At 43.1% G+C, this 16830-nt stretch overlaps 1 protein-coding gene across 2 annotated transcripts; it reads left to right on the top strand.

Moving 5' to 3' along the window:
• The first annotated feature begins 840 nt into the window (after positions 1 to 840).
• On the top strand, positions 841 to 16442 carry HHIPL2 (HHIP like 2). Of its 2 annotated transcripts, none has more exons than XR_012586020.1 (9): positions 841 to 1357; positions 5226 to 5878; positions 6835 to 6978; positions 7336 to 7667; positions 9081 to 9207; positions 9582 to 9727; positions 11291 to 11372; positions 14169 to 14893; positions 15761 to 16435. XR_012586020.1 is itself a non-coding variant. In XM_074579066.1 (9 exons), the coding sequence occupies exons 1-9, from the start codon at positions 974 to 976 to the stop codon at positions 16132 to 16134; spliced, it is 2325 nt and encodes a 774-aa protein (XP_074435167.1). In that variant the 5' UTR covers positions 841 to 973; the 3' UTR covers positions 16135 to 16442. The 2 variants fall into 2 exon arrangements, 1 of the variants encoding a protein (XP_074435167.1); XM_074579066.1 differs by having other exon boundaries at positions 14811 to 14893; positions 15761 to 16442.
• Positions 16443 to 16830: the final 388 nt, after the last annotated feature.

Below are 16830 nucleotides of genomic sequence, written 5' to 3' on the forward strand. Positions count from 1 at the left end.
GAGTGCGTGGGGTTTGCTGCCTTGCTGTGAGTAGCGATGTGTACAAGAGGAAAACACTTGGGTTTTTTTGTGAAGTGATAAAAAGGAGCTTGGTTGTGATCAAAGCGCTCTTGGTGCGCTTGTGGAAGAGCGGCATTAGGGAAGTGTTGCTCTCGGAAAGGCAGGCTGCTTACAATGTGTATAAACACGGGACACCTGCGTATACAGCTGATGCCGTACTTCACTAGCTGACTGGTGGGATCGCTCATGCATTCTTCACTAGAGGGAAAAGTGGTCAAAAAAACCATCCTGCATCTTTAAATCAGTTTCACATCCGCTGAGATAAAACCCAGTAAAATCAATTGGCTGAAGTACAGGGCTACCACAGAATATCAGTCAACCGTAGGTTGTGCTGGTGCTGTAAATGTGTTTTGTCTTTCTGAATTTCTTCTCATTTTAACCCTGAATTTATACTTGGATTTGTGGGTAACAGCAATATACCTGTAAAGCTTTTTGTCCTGAAATTACTTGTACCTATGGTTAACTGCTGCCTTAATTAGGTTGTATTTTATGACCTTTACTCAGCCTTTATGAAACCAGACCCCAGTTTGGTGCATTTCAAGAGTTGAGTCATTTTCAATTGCTAGCTACTATTTTACTCATCTTGTGTTTTTTGTAAACGGGGAGAGATTGTCAGGTTCTGTGTATAGGTATCATATGTTGTATTTTTATCTGTTGTTCATATTTCTTGGTGAAGGATTTCTCAGCCGATTTAGACTCAGATGCAATGATTAGATTTAGGAGTTATTCTAGGGGCATGAGAAATGCCCAGAGGGGAGGGTTCAGCTCTGTGACGTGTGAAATACCAAAGAGGCAGCCCGGAGGGTTTCTCTCCTGCCAAGTAGTAAACTTCAGAGAGAAAAAGGGAGAGAGAATGTAAGCAAACCAGAGTGAATGCTGAGCTCTGTGTCTGGCAATTAATAAAGCAGGGAGGATGAATGAACCATACTACGAAGCAGTCCAGGATTTCTATACATCTGACCTCAAGAAACCTATGCTGAAGGAAGCAAATGTTTGGCCATGCACTGGAAAGCGCATCAGCAGCTCTGGAGTTTCCTTTTCTTGCCCACATGCCTTTCTTTGCCTCTCCTTGTTGTGCCTGACGGGCAGTCTGCTAGGGCATCCTCAGTGTCTGGATTACAGGCCACCTTTCCAGCCCCCTGTTCACCTGGAGTTCTGCTCTGCCTATGAAAACTTTGGCTGCTGTGACCAGGAGAGAGACAACAGCATTGCAGCAAAATACTGGGACATCATGGATTATATCGATCCCCGGGGACGTAAACTGTGTGGAACGTATATCAAAGATATCCTGTGTCAGGTAGGGCAGAAAAATAGCATCTGCATCCTATGCTTTGGGCTGACTTGGGGGTCAGTTGTGATTTTGATAGCCTCTTACAGCTAGCTGTGTTGCTGTGAAAAGAGGCGTGAGAGTGGGGGAAAAGTGGGCTGATGGAGTAACGGTGCCTAATCTTCAGTGTGCATTTTGCGAAGTGCTTTATGTGAGATGCGTCACTTTGTGTGGCATCCGGCAATAAATAGTGACGCTTGTGAGAAATAATGATTTACGAAAGCATTGTCCAACTCTGGTGATGACGGAAATCCTGCTGCTCTAGTAATTTTCTCATAATGAAAGGGAAAGTTACAGGTCAGTACTTATTTTCTCCTTGCGGCTACTAGGTGCTGGATTAAAAATTCTACAGGACCAAACGATACAGGAATTATCAGGCAGTGTTTGGATCCCTGGACCCCATGAAGGATGTGTTTTGATTGTGGTCCTGCGGAGGATGTCCCAACTGCTGCAGTTGTTAAAGTTGAACAAAATTTAATAGGGGCAATGTTTTCTCACAGCTGCTGCAAGGTCCCGAGGCTTCATTCAGTGCATTTTCACTAGTGCTGTCTGCACACTGTCCACCTGGCTCATAGAAACAGGCGCTGTGCAGTTAGAAAAGAACCAAAGGCACTGTTATTCCTGAGCTTTCGCCCCTCCTTGTAATTAGAGGGCAGAACTGACCTGCTGTTTTAACAACTGTTAGTCACGCAAAGCTGGACTTACTGCCTGCCAAAACACAAAGCCGCCAAAACACACACTTAATCTTACCAAGAACATATAAAACTCTTCAAATTACTATTTCTTTAGCCCTAGAATTATCTGTGTACCAAAATGTTTCCAATCTTTTTGGATGCTGTCAGGATTCTGGCATCTCCTTGGGTTCAGAGCGGACACCCTTTCAGCACCAGGACTGAAAAAAGTAGCATCGGGTTGGGTGCCATTTTATGGTTAGTAAACCAGAAAAAGATGTGTTACAGGTCCCAGCAGAACCAGCAGTCTTAGTGTTATGAAGACTTTTCTACGTGTTGCAGGTAGTAAAAAAGACTATAAAAATGTGCCTATTGCTTCTTTGCTTATTCTGCAGGGCATAATTTAATTTTTCATTTGTTTTAAGTGTATGTTGTAGCAAAAAACCAAACCCACCCTATATATTTTCTTATATGTTTTTAAAAGTAATAAGTTACTACTCTTTTCGTATCTTTCTAGAGTAGGATTACTGTTAGATCTTTGGGGAAGAGCTTGTGATTATGTTATGTGTTGCTGCTCTTGTTCAAGTTGGTGACAACCAGGGAAATAAGGTTGGGTTCTCTGGCACGTAGTATTTGGCTGTTGAATTAGTGGAGGAGCAAAGATCTACCAAATGGTTTTGTTTTAGTGATGTCACTTTGCTAGATTGAATTGTTACTGATGGTCTCATATGGAAGGGATGGAAAATAATGGTATCTACATTCTACCACCTCCACAGTATCCTGATAGTTTGTAGTCACTACCCATGAAACGTTGACCTGTACTTAGGGCCACATCAAATACAGAGACAGATGCAGATACGTGATCAGGATAATTGTGCCAAGTGCTTATTTCTGTTCCGTTTGGCAAGACTTCAGATAAACTGCTGCTGGTAACAACTGCTTTCATTGATATTATTTGTATGGAACTTGGAATGCAAAGATTAGACTCGGAAGCAATGGTAGACAAAATAATATTATTAGCTTTTGTCTTTTGAACAAACCAAATTCCAAAGAAGAGGTGTAGGTGCTTATTGATAAACCTGAATTATTAGTACCTGCTCTAATTTAGTGAGAACAGCATTATTTCACGTCTTTTGGGGGAGACCAGAGTAGTAGCAATGCATTGTAACAAAGCAGCTCATTCAGTTAGGTGTTCCTTTAGTGCCAAAACAACCAGACAGTAAAAAAAATGGGCAATTTTTTTTTTGGTAATGAGTGGTGTGCTGAGCGTTGCACAGAGGAACCTGGTTTCGGTGACTGCAGCAGTCCTGCTGGTCCCACAGAGCCCAAGAAGGATGGCACAGAGTGCACTTCACTTTGGCAGTGGCGCTGTCTGCTTCTGAACAGGTATGAGACGATCAGATGGGGATGTTCTGGATCATGGATTTTCTGCTGACACTCTAAACCAGACATTTTTCTCTTGAAAATTAACAAGCCTCTTCTAAGAGGCATCTAAAGCAATCTGGCTTTGCTGGTAGAGCTGCTTCAGTTTGCATCGGGCAAGATCTGGGTCTGTTTTTGCTAGCTACGCTTGTTCTAAGCAGGACTTAGCTGCTACTTGCACCAAAAATAAATGTCAGTGCTTGTATAACTACCCTAGATTTGTTAAATGAGGCAGAAAAAATACTAATGTCGTAGTTCTTCATTCTTTGACTGTCTATGTACTTACCTTCCTACGTATGTGCCCAATAAAAATCTCTGGGTAGGCCATTTCAGGCTGCTGGCATGGAATAACAGTAAAACAATCTTTCTGCAGAATTTAGCTGCTTCTGTTTTAACTTCTGCCATTTTATGCTAATTAAAATAGGGGTGGGATTTTAATGGGAACATTTTATAGAAGTTTGGGCACAGATTTTTTGCAAAATGAGGAGTTTAAATTTAGGTGCAAATTCAAACACAGTGCCTGAATGCACAGCTAAAAACTTAATGATATTGGAAGGAACATTAGATACATGACACTGAAATGTTGCTTGCGGTATTTTTTTTTCCTGATGATCACATATAGAGTCAACGGTAGCTACATGAATTGCAGAAGATGAGATTTACTTATTTGAAACAGCTTTAAATTTCAACTGCAGTCTGCTTCAGTGATACTATGCATGCAAGAACGTGATCGAAGTCGTACAGCATCAGACCAAAGACTAACTTAGCCCGTACATTTAACCATTGTACATCTTTAGCACCTACAACTTCTGGCAGAATTTCACCTCCTTTTTTTTTTTAAACACAGCTCCTGCTACTTCTATCTAGTGCTCCCTCATTTTTCTCCTGGGGGAAAGGGTGCACAAGTGACCCCTATGCATCTTGTCAGTGTCAGCTGTGACAGGTTTACAGACCTCTGTCAGCCTGTTACCCTACTCTGATCACCTCTCCGCAAGACTTCTTAGTCCCATCTTAATTAGCTGTTCTGTATCTTTGACTGTCCCTGTGGATTTGTTCCCCTACATTGCTTTTGGGAAGGGGGACCAGAGCTGCATGTGGTGTTGAAGGTGTGGGTGAACCTGTACCTGTTTTGTTTTCTTTCTTTTTTTCTTTCCTAACGCTTGATTAGACTTAGGTATGGGCTTAAGTGGCTTAACAAAGTAAAATCTTAAATATATCTGGAAAAGGCAGTGACGCCTGATGACAGGAAAGATATGTCCAGATTTGGGACTGCTGGTCTGGAGAAGTCTGAAGTACGACAGCCAACATTCTCCATAGTGCAAAGGGTTGCTGCAGCGAGGGAGTTAAATTCTTCTCTCAATCCCTTAAGAACAGGTTACAAAGTACCTAGTTTAAAATCTAGCAGGGCAAACTAAGGGGAATGTCTAAAGGCTAGATTGCAAGAAGAAATTGCCTGTCACTTCCTTAAATACCTCAAGTTGTGGAGAATCCACAGCCTCTGTAGATGTACTTCTTTTGGGAATAACTTAAGTGCAGCTGGTTGTGCTTTGGTAAAGGAAATAGCTATGGACCCCTAAATCCCCTTTAGCCATATTCTGAGTGACTTTCTACTACTCCACTTGAAAGGTGACTCGTCATGTTCTCTGCCTTACGAATTTTTCATTTTTTTTAACCTGTTTGCTTCCATTAAGGTGTCTTGGCTTCTCCTATGTGCAGCCACATATTTAGTTTCTTTTACTTTCTAGGAATGTTCCCCATATGCTGCACATCTCTATGATGCAGAAAACCCTCGGACACCTCTAAGAAACCTCCCAGGGCTTTGTTTTGACTACTGCTCCGAGTTTCACTTCAACTGCCGCTCTGCCATCGGCTTGCTGACGAGTGATAAGCACATGCAAGAATGCTGCGAGACAAACAAGACGTGCTTTTGCAACCTCCTTCACCTACACGATGAGGACTACTGCTTCCCCAACGTGCTGAAGAACACAGCCCTCAACCGCAACCTGGGCTCAGTGGTGGAGGACCGCAAAGGTTGCCTCCAGCTCTGCCTGACCGAGGTTGCCAACGGCCTGAGGAACCCGGTGCTCATGGTGCACGCAAATGACCATACCCACCGCATGTTCGTAGCTGAGCAGGTGGGAGTGATCTGGGTCTACCTACCTGATGGCAGCCGTCTGGAGGAGCCCTTTTTGGATATTAAAAGCATAGTGCTGGCCACGCCGTGGATAGGGGATGAGAGGGGCTTTCTGGGCATGGCTTTCCATCCAGAGTACAAGTACAACAGGAAGTTTTATATCTATTACTCATACATGGATAAGAACCGGGTGGAAAAGATCAGGATCAGTGAATTGAAGGTTTTAGCATCTGATGTCAACAAAGCTGATCCACTCTCAGAAAGGTAAAGTTCATGCTGAATGCTATTGTACGCCACAATGAGAAATTATTTTTCTTTGTCCCTGTCCTTCCCCCTTGCAGAACCTGCACATTCCCAGTCACCCTGGTCTAGCTGTATGACTGGCCTGCTATAAAGCTACCAGAGACAGGTTGGCTCAAGGTCACACAGCAAACTAGAAGCTGCAAAAAGGACGCAGGATCTAGGCTTCCAGGTCATCTTCTCTCTCTATCTTGTACTCTTGCCTTCTAAAGGGCAGTAATAGCCTTAAGCCTATTGTGGAATCAGCTGCCCTGGGAGAACAAGGATGCCTCACTACAGTGCTATACATTGCTTTTATCTGACACGTGTGCCCCTACCCCATCCCTCCACTAAGAAAAAAAGCCAGTTCTCAGTTATGGAGCAGAATAGGTTAATAGCAGACTTATTTTCTCCAGTTTCACAATCACCATAAGATGCTTCTGAAGCCCTCAAATTCACCAACTGTTTCTCATATAAGGAAGTAGAATCCACCCATTGCAATCAAAGTTTAAATGGCAACAAGCGTTCCCTGCAGACGAACACATTATCTATTTGTAGTCATGTTTTTGGGTGAGCTGTGATACTCCTGTGCTCAGGGTGGTGGGTGAGCTGTGTAGCACAAGAGGTGTTAACGCAGCGCAGCTCAGAGCTGTGGCGCACAGGGCAGCCGTAGCACTGGGTGGCTGGTGGGAAGGGAAACATGTTTCCTCATGGGATGCTGCCCTGGAAGGAGCTGTGCTATAAGGCAGGCAGGCAGCCTTGTGCCAGGATGCAACTCAGCATCTGACAAAGCCGACAGGTCCCATATGGCTGGGAAATCTTGCTTTCTTCTGTAGAAGTCATGCGATATTTCTGCAGCCTACCTGAATGCTCAGTCCTTTCCAGTAGCTACATCCGGAGTTATTTCTCTCTTCTTTTTTCTTTTTTTTTTTTTTTTTAAGGAATCTTTTGGAGCTTGAAGAACCAGCTGCAAATCATAATGGTGGGCAGCTGCTCTTCGGTGTGGATGGCTACATGTATCTGTTCACAGGGGATGGAGGGAAAGCTGGAGACCCTTTTGGAAAATTTGGGAATGCTCAGAACAAGTAAGTTGGAGGGCAGCTGAAAGCCTTGAGCTTGTCCACCAAGATGCGGGGTTTGGAAATGAGACAATGTGGAAGAATAAAGTAAGTGCTTCCCAAAAGTGCATGTGCATCTGCAAGTCTGTCCAATGCAGTACTTCAAAAATTTGAATTTTACGTTTTCGAAAGCTGAGGGAACCCAATTTGTTGAGAGGGGGAAGAGTCTTCTGTGACTTAAACAAGGTTGGAAGACATACCAGCTGTTGGTTTATCTCTTTTGGACAACTAACTTTTCCTTTGGAAAGGGAGGAGAGGGAGAGAATTATTCATTTCTAGTTGGCTCTAATGCTAGGATTTGTTTTTTTCTGTCGTTCTCTTTAGGAGTGCTTTGTTGGGAAAAGTCTTGAGGATTGATGTGGATGGAAAAAGCCCTGATGGAAAGCCTTATCGCATCCCTCCTGATAATCCATTTGTGTCGAATCCCAAGGCCCGCCCTGAGGTTTATGCTTATGGGGTCAGGAATATGTGGCGCTGCGCTGTTGACAGAGGGGACCCTGTCACGAAAAAGGGAAGAGGGAGGATATTTTGTGGGGATGTTGGTCAGAACAGATTTGAAGAAATTGACATTGTTGTTAAAGGAGGAAACTACGGCTGGAGAGCAAAGGAGGGATTTGAATGCTACGACACAAAGCTTTGCCACAATTCCTCTTTGGGTAAGGAAGAAGTTTCTTACAGAAGATTACTTTATTATACATGTGTATTTACTAGACTGTAGCTCCATTTTTCTAGTGAAGCTAAATAATCCAGTGTTGTGTGTTAAAAAGAGGTTGTTTACTACTTAAGAGCAGAATATTCCTTCTCCCCAGCCCTATAGTGTTGGTATGAAATGATGCCCTGCTTATTCAGGGAATTCCTGCACTGGAATACACTGCACTGGACAAGGTGTTTAGGGTCAAAGGCTGTCTTTTGCAGATAGAATTTTCCTAGTGAAGTCAGGAAGGCAGTGGATTGCGTTTAAGTAGAAAAGCAATACTGTGTTCTCTTCAGAAGCTCTGAGCCATGGCTATGGCTAAGGAGTGGACCAGGCGGATGCTGAGATCCTGAAACAAATCCTGTGGAAGAGGCATGTGTCCTGGCAAGTAGGGTGCTGGAGCAGAACACCCAAAAGCTCTGCTCTGGGTCTGACTGTGGGTGTGATGGATAAACTCGCTGCCTTTAAAAAGAGTAGATATTGGCAGTCTTCATAAAGCTCTTTGGAAAGCATGGTAGAACAACTGGGTATTATTATAACATTCTTTAAGCTGTTGGAAGAAAACACCTGGTCTCAAGCTTATGTAGATGTTTCTGAAACACTTGTAGGAACAGGCAAGGGCAGAGTATGTGTTATCCTCCTACATTTCTCTTCTGCTGTGCTGGTACCCACATGGCTCTCAAGTTTTTTTTGTTTGGTTGGTTTTTTTTAATGGCTCAATCCTCAATTGATAACAAAACTAAATTAGATTTTGCTGCTAATCTATGGCTTTTAATGAACTGCATTTGTGATCTTTATCCTCATCACTAAAGATTAAAGATAAGCTACTTGATTCAGGGGAAAAAAGTGAGAACAAAACTAAAATTTTGGAGGATCTGATATTCAACCCAAGAAAGGGCTAAATTCAATTTTAACATTGCCAGAGGCATGTTCTATGCTAAGAATGTCAGCAAACCTATGAAGATGTTAACTTGGAATTGCTTGATTTTATTCCCTTTTCTAAAATACTGCGATTTGTAAAGACAATTCCTGCTAAAATGATTGGTGCAATCACAAACCTGTAAGAGAGTTCTTCCTGCACACTGATACCTTTCTGTATTGCTCACTTGACGCAGAGAATCTTGGTCCTATGTGCTATGGAAGCTCATCATAACTAAGCTTTGATAAGCGACTACACAGAGAGCTCCTTAAAGCCCCCGGGTCTTTTCTGTCCTGGAGTAAATGACTGAATTCCCACGGAAATTTAACTGTGCTGTTTGTTCAACTGTACTGCTCCTTCTAGTCATTTTTGTGCCCGTTGGTGTCATAGAGCAATGGCTTTTTGATGCTCTCTCAATGTAGATATTCTTACTTCTTGTGCTTCTGTATTTCACAGATGACATTCTTCCAATATTTGCATATGGCCGCAACGTGGGCAAGTCAGTCACTGGAGGTTATGTATACAGAGGATGTGAATCGCCCAACTTGAACGGCCTCTATATTTTTGGTGATTTCATGAACGGGTGAGACTAATTGTTTTCTCTGTAGCTCCCATTCTGTACCCATATTTGCCTTATCTGGGCAAATAAGCATATCAGAGTATCCTGAAACCTTTTCAGCTGGAGTAAATGAGAATCCCACATGTCCGTGTATTAGATTAAGGGCTCTGTTTGAAGATTATAACAATATTTTGGTTGGAATCTAAACTTCCTCCAATTTAGAGTCCTTAAGATAGGTTTGCTTTTGTTCAGGTCTGTTTTTCCAATATTCAAACATTAAGGCTAGTCAACAGTCAAGGCCCTCACTGACTTTTTTTTTTTTCTAGTAATGCATGATTTTGACAGGAACAAATCTTGATAATGGAAACATAAAACACGGGGTTTTATTTTTCATCCAGTCGACTTATGGCTTTACAGGAAGAGGAGAAGACAAATAAGTGGAAGAAGCAAGATATCTGCATTGGTAGCACAAAAGCTTGTGCTTTCCCTGGAATGATCAGTTCTTATAGCAAATTCATCATCTCCTTTGCTGAGGATGAAGCAGGTAGGCATTGTGCTAGCCATACCTTTATTGGAAACTACTGCCAGTTCTGTGGCGTAGGGAAAATGTATAAAAAAAAATTATGTTGCTCCTCACGTGCTACTAGAGACCAGGCACTGCAAAACAGGTTTGTGGCTATCTCAACACGGCAGGTAGGGTTGGTATGGGGTTCAGAGAGGTCTCCTGCCCTGTGAGGCTATTGCAGATCGGCTCGACGGAGAGCTCAGGAGACAGATCCTCATGTGAACTTGCAGTCTGAATGCTCCAAGTTCTCTAAGGAGTTTGAAATCCTGTTTGTTTCAGCCTTTCCCTGTCCTTTTGTTGTTGTTCATTTATGCCGTTTCACTAATAAAAAGACTGTATCAATGCAGTTTGTTCTTTCATTGTAACAGCTCATCCTCACTTGAGTTCTTAACAGCTTGTCTGAATTTCCACCTCTTCCTTAGTATAAATTCCTCAGACTTATTCACAACAGCAGCACTTTACACTGTGGATTATACACCAAGGCTTTATTTAGGCATGAGGAAAGCCACTAATTTGAAAGTCAAGTGGAAATGTCTCAGTGCATAGGATTATTGCTATGGTCACGATGACCAGATCTCTCACCAAGGTGGAAGTACCAATGCATATTTTGTTCACTTTTTATATAGTTTCCTGACAAAGAGCTACGTAATACAAAATGACTGCAAATTTTTTTGAGAACACAGATGTGCTTTAATGAGCTCTGATGCTTCACGATTCAGCAGAAAAGAGATTTGCTTGTAATGAAAAGATCCTAGATTGTCCGGCTACCATATTCTGTCAAATATGCAGGGAGGTGCAGGCTTTGTTGTGAAGTATGTACAATTTTCAACTGTTCTAACAACACGTGGAGTGAGTGGATGTTAAATGCCTCTTCTACTGCTTATTCTTTCAGAAACCAATATGGTATCGTCGTGTAACTTTTGTGATAAACAACAGCTTTGCCTCTTTTGCAAGCTACTATAACTTGCCTGGATATTGTTCTAGTGGGCGCTGAAGGGAAGGCATGAGGAGTAGTTGCTGTCCTCAGCAACCACACAGAAATAAGACGCTTCTGTCTTCCATGGATTAGCCAATTTAGCCCTTGTTGGTATTTTTTTTTTTTTTTTTGTATGACTACAAGATGGCTAAATACTTGTTGTGTGGTCTTCCCCTCTGTTTGTAGCTTCTGGCTGCTTCTTTGGTACAAACAAGTTTAAAAAAATACATATTTATACACACGAAAGTAACCTTTTGGAGGGCCACTGACATGAGGTAATGAAGGTCCTGCTCAGGCACTCTGCTCGATCCAGGGCTGCTGGTTCTGCATGGAATCCTGCTGCAACCAAGACATCACTTGGTGTCCCTGGGAGTCCATCTGCACAGGCAAGGCGAGACCAAAGCCCACCTCTTGAAAGTAAGACGTGACTGAGGGAGTGACTGAAGAGGTTTTCTTTTCTGACCGTGTGAATTAGTGAAGAGCAAGGAAGGAGGGAAACGGAGAACTTGGGATTCAGCGTGGGCACTTGAATCTGAAACTAGTTTTCTTTTTTCACTTCTATTTAGGTGAGCTGTATTTTATGTCTACTTCTTATCCCAGTGCCTATGCACCACATGGATCGCTCTACAAGTTTATTGATCCCGCAAGGTTAGTAATTAAAGATGATGTTCTGTGCCAAATTTTTATATAATCAATCACCATACATTCTCCAGCTATCACAGTAGAAAGAATGTTAAGTACTGCTGATACATAATCTCACTGACCTCCACATCCACTCCTTGATTTTTGTTCGCCCACTGTACATCTGCTGCAACTTTAGTCAGTTTTAGTGAATTTATTCCTCACCCATCATACCTGTGCATCCATAAATAGACAGAGTTCAGATACCGTAAAGGTCTGGGACAGTAAAGATCAAAATAATTTCTCCTTGGGTGCATATCTGAAGTATTGCACAGTGGTGTTTTAAAAATGACAGTCCATATCATTCAGGGTCATGACATGAAGTATCTGTGATGCGCTTTCATATAAATAAATAAATTGTTGTCCACGGTTTAGTTTTCTTCACAAAGAACAACCTGGTGGTTCATGCGGTGTTCAAATAATAATTGGAGCCTGAACCTGAGTTTTTCCAAGCAAAATGTTTTTTCGCCATTACACGGTTATCCCTACTGAAGTCTGGTTTTAGAATAATAAGCATGCTTGTGTAATTTTTTCCCCTCCCGAGCTTTTAGATCTTCCTAAAAAGCACTAAATGAGTCCCAAATCACCCTGTAAAGTAGATACAGTACTAATGTGTCTGTGCTGTTGCCGAGATCTCAGACATTAACAAAAAGAAGAAAACAAGTTATGTTTTCTTGGACAGTTAAATCCAAAGCTAGATAATTCAGTCAAACTCTATACTAAGGTGATGGAAATAGGAAATTGAGTCTCTTACTTGCTGTAACTACTTGAGGAGTCTCTTGCCTTTAACAGTTTATTGTCTGCCAGGAAGTTTTTGAATTGTAACATTTTAAAGCAAAAAAAAAAAAAATTTGTGAGCTAGCATGAACGTTGGGAGCTTGAGCATGCTCTATTTCACAAAAAAAAAAAAGGCCTGCAGTTCCTATGCCACTCCTTAATGCACCGAGAAGACTACGAGGATGATAAATCCTCTCCTCTTTCCCACCGTAAAGTGAGAAATGCAGCTTTCTGTTTCACAAGCAGCCTGTGGGAGCCTTTCCAGGAGACTTCCCGCCTGGTGTGCAGGACTAGGGTGCAGGAGAGCTACCAGGCTGGTGAGGGGTCTGGAGACCAAGTCATATGAGGAGAGGCTGAGGGAGCTGGGCATGTTTCGTTTGGAGAAGAGGAGGCTGAGGGGAGACCTCATTGCCCTCTACAACTACCTGAAAGGAGGCTGTAGAGAGGTGGGTGTTGGCCTCTTCTCCCAAGGGAATAATGACAGGACCAGAGGAAATGGTCTGAAGTTGCGGCAGGGGAGGTTTAGATTAGATATTAGGAAGAATTACTTTACTGAAAGAGTGGTCAGGCACTGGAACAGCCTGCCCAGGGAGGTGGTTGAGTCACCATCCCTAGAGGTATTTAAGAAACGTCTAGATGTGGCACTTCAGGGCATGCTCTAGTGGCAGAGATTGTAGGTTGTTTGGTTGGACTCGACGATCTTAAGGGTCCTTTCCAACCATGAAGATTCTGTGTTAGGATGGCTCCACAAGGGGCAGCAAGCTCCTGCCAGAACTGCGATGGTTTCACTGCTGAGAAGGGCTTCCCGGAAAGAAGCCAGTTCTTCCCTGCGCTTTTGGAACTTCGTATCCATCACTTCTAGAGCAGGACCAGGCACTTACGCCCTTGTCTCTTTGGAATTTATTCTTGTATTTACTGGTTCCCCTTGTTTACCTTAGCCCGGATGCTGTTCTGCTCTTTTCTGTTTGCTTAAGCACTTTGTGAGCTTGTCCAGGGCGTGCAAAGTGCTTGACTGCTCCTCTGGAAGCTGAGCTTGCTTGGCCCTGGAGCAGAGAGCCCCAACACCTCCAGATCCTTGTTTGCACTCTGGCTTCCTCCTGATCATATCACGAGCAGAGATTTTTTCCTTTCTCCTTTGTGTTTTAGTGCTGTTTATAGGATTCTTCCATTTCCATCTCACCATGAGCGGTGGCTGGGATAACTGGCCCCTCTGATGGGCGCAGTCCCAGTCTGTCCAGCCCAAACACTCCCTGCTTCCTGCCCACACTTGAGCAAACACCCTGTCAAGGGTTGCAAGCCATGCAAATGCCTGCTACAAAACATTGGCAGGGCCACTGCCATCTACCTGAGGGCAACTCAAACTTCCCAAGGAACCTCCCAGGAAAGCGGATGGCAGCAGTGCCCCATGCCCTCACTTCAGCTTGCCTCTCCACCAGTGCTCTTGGAGATAGCAAAGTGCCTGGCATGCCTGCATTGGCACCAAATCCCCAAAATGTAGAGAGGAGAGACAGGGGACAAAAAAACCCCACACCAACCCCCCCCCCCCCCCCCCCCCCAAAAAAAAAAAACCCAGAAGCACTGCTGACAACCTTCCTTTAGTAACTTTTTTTTTTTTTTTAATTAAAATGGTATGGAGGAAGCACTTGGCTGTTGCCCCTGTCTGAAGGAGAATACTAATCACAAGAAAATGTGTTGCCTTAGGTCATGCTTTGCTTTTTGCTGTCAAGCATGCCAAACTGGAAGAGCCTGTTATTTGTCCTACAGCAGTTCCTTTGGTGGGTACCAGAAAACACAGGTCTGTTGCTCTTCCCCCTTCCTGTTGTTTAATAAGTGACTGCTTTTACCACCGGGAGAATGTGGGGTTTTTTTTGGTGTGCTTTTATACTGTGGGAGGTTGTCAGGGAGGAACGTGGATACGTTTTCTTTGCAGTTGTTGCTTCCTCTCTCCTTGCCTGTACCTTTCCTGTCTCACTCCTCTTGCTGCAGCACTATGTTGGGTCCGGAGCGTCACCCTTTGAAGTTGGCACTAACTTTTGCGGGGCTGTGTGGGAATGTTCTGCTGCATGTACAGAGATCCTTATGCTGCAAGTGGAAAGTACAGTTACCGGCAAGCCTTGTTTGCGTGGATGAGACTCTTCCACCTCAAGGTGTGATGCATGAGCCAGTATTGGTGAGGACAACGCAAAGTGACAGTCTGAAGTTCAACCAATGCATTCACCAGGCTTCTAGAAACAGCATTGTGCCGTGCCTCCAGCAGCAGGGCATGTAGCTGAAACACACCTAATCGGTGCCCTTGAATTCAGTGGTGGGATACACACAAACAAACCAGCTATCGATATGGGATAAAGACAGTCCAGACTGCCTGATGGCAGAAAGTCGACCAGAAGGGTGGTAGAAGAGAAGCTGTGGCTTTCCAGCTGCTGTTGCTATTCAGGCAGGGATTTTATGGCTTGCAGCCCTGAGTTAGGCTCTTAAATTCCACCTGTGTTGCACTCCAGGTGCCTAAAGTGCTCTCAGGCCTCTTTCAGCAGAGGCAAGTGACAATGGGGGACTGATGTGTGCCTCTGGAATAAACAAACTTCCTCAACGATCTCTCAGATATCTGCATATGGCTTTCTGTTTTTCAAGGAGAGCTCCACCAGGGAAGTGTAAATACAAGCCTGTTCCAGTGAAAACAAAGAGTAAACGGATACCATTCGTTCCACGTGCAAGTAAGTTGTTAGGCTTTAATTTAATGGTAAGCAAAACATATAATCATCTTGCAGGCATGCAACTGAAATCTTCATCATTTTTAAAAACTAAACCACTCAGCAGGTGCAATCTTGAAGTTACATTATCATATTTACACAGAGACACAGAATGGTTCGTGTTGGAAGCGACCTTAAAGATCATCTAGTTCCAACCCCCAACAGCCATTTAATGTGTACTTCTGTCACCTACTAGATGCCATGCCTTTTCTTAATCCCAGTCTCTGATTTTTTTTTTTTTCCAAAGTGTTGCCAAGTAATAGTGTAAACGGGCCTCAGAAGGGAACTGGTGGCTTTGATTCAGGCATTGGATTTGGTCTAGGAAGTCCAGAGAGCCTTGTCCCTGGCTCTGCAACAAGCTCCCTGAGTCAAATAATCCCGTCTCTGTAAATCTAGGGGATTCAATCTTCCTTTCTCCTGGCCTTTTTCTACCCTATGTCCCAGGCAACTATGGCAGGGTTACATCTTACTGTTGAGTAGAAACAGTGTTGAGCAAGTTGAGTTTATCTTGTCTGGGACTTCCAGATATTACTGTAACATGAAAACATCATTAAGTCTGCCAAAGAGGTGTGCAAGGTTTCATCATATTCTGTCTGGACTTATTTCCCTTAAATACACATTCATCATTTCTAAAATTAAACAAATTTTATTTCCAAGAAACCTAAGGCTCTTTTGATGGAAGAAGAGAGGTTTATATAGTGTGTATTTCTTCTTTCAGAATGTCAGCTATTTTTAACTGCAGCTCTAATAAGGGTTTGTATCAGTCACATCTCTGAATTAGCCTTTTGTCTTGAAGCAGGGATGCTGAACCATGTTAATTACTTTCCTCAGAGACTGTCCTTGAGCTGCTTAATGAACATTCAACAGCCAAGCCTCTGAAAAAATCTTCTACCCCCACTGCAGCCATCCCAACAGTTTCTTCTAAGAAAGGTAAAAAGACCTCATCCATCAAAATAAAAGCACCAACAGTGAAACTAGCTCCATCTGGTAAAAGGAGACAGAAAATCAAAGCTGAGGCTAAACATCATAGGCCAACGCAGAAAGAAAAGGTTTCACACACTTCCAGAACTACACCAGCACCTCCTCTGGCAAAAAAGAAGAGCTCCCACCTAACCAGAAACAAGATGCTTCTTCCAAAGAAAGCAGCACTAGCTAAGGAAAAACTGAAAAAGAGGAAGGAGAGTAGGTTAAGAAGCAGCTTTTGAAGCTCTCTGATTTCCCAGAAAAAGCAAGTCACTTAGAAGATGGTGAAATGAATGTTTTGAATCGTAAGCAAATAAAAGAGAATCAGTTGGCTCCCTATGATGCACCTCCATTAACGTCAGTGTTACCAGTCTCTATCTGTGTTCTATTGAACCTTAACAGCACCAGCCTCCTAATATTAAGTTTCTTTGTAAATCCTGCTCTGATGTCCTTTTCTGACATAAGTAGTTATGAGAGTATCTGGTGGACATTCACTGGTAAGATTTGACTGTCTATGCCTGTCTAATAAATCCAAGTGCCTCCAGCTTTCAGCACTTGCATCTTTTATCTAAGAATATGAAATAGACAACTCAGTGACCTTGCTCTTCTTTTTTTTTTTTTTTGTCCTTTTAACTGAAATGCAGTAAGAAGTACATTTTAATAGTATTTGTCTTTCAGACAATGGAATTAGATTATTATTCTTTTTTAAGCAATGTCTTTTCAAGGTACGATCACCTCCAGGCTCCTAAGGATCAGAGAGTTGTAGAACGGTTTGGGTTGGAACGGACCTTAAAGATCATGTAGTTCCAACCCCCCTGCCCTGGGCAGGGACACCTCCCAGGAGACCAGGCTGCTCAAAGCCCCATCCAGCCTGGCCTTGAACACCTCCAGGGATGGGGCATCCACAGCTTCTCTGGGCAGCCTGGGCCAGTGTCTCG

This window comes from Larus michahellis, chromosome 3, assembly GCF_964199755.1.
Source record: "Larus michahellis chromosome 3, bLarMic1.1, whole genome shotgun sequence".
NCBI classification, from domain to species: Eukaryota; Metazoa; Chordata; class Aves; order Charadriiformes; family Laridae; genus Larus; species Larus michahellis.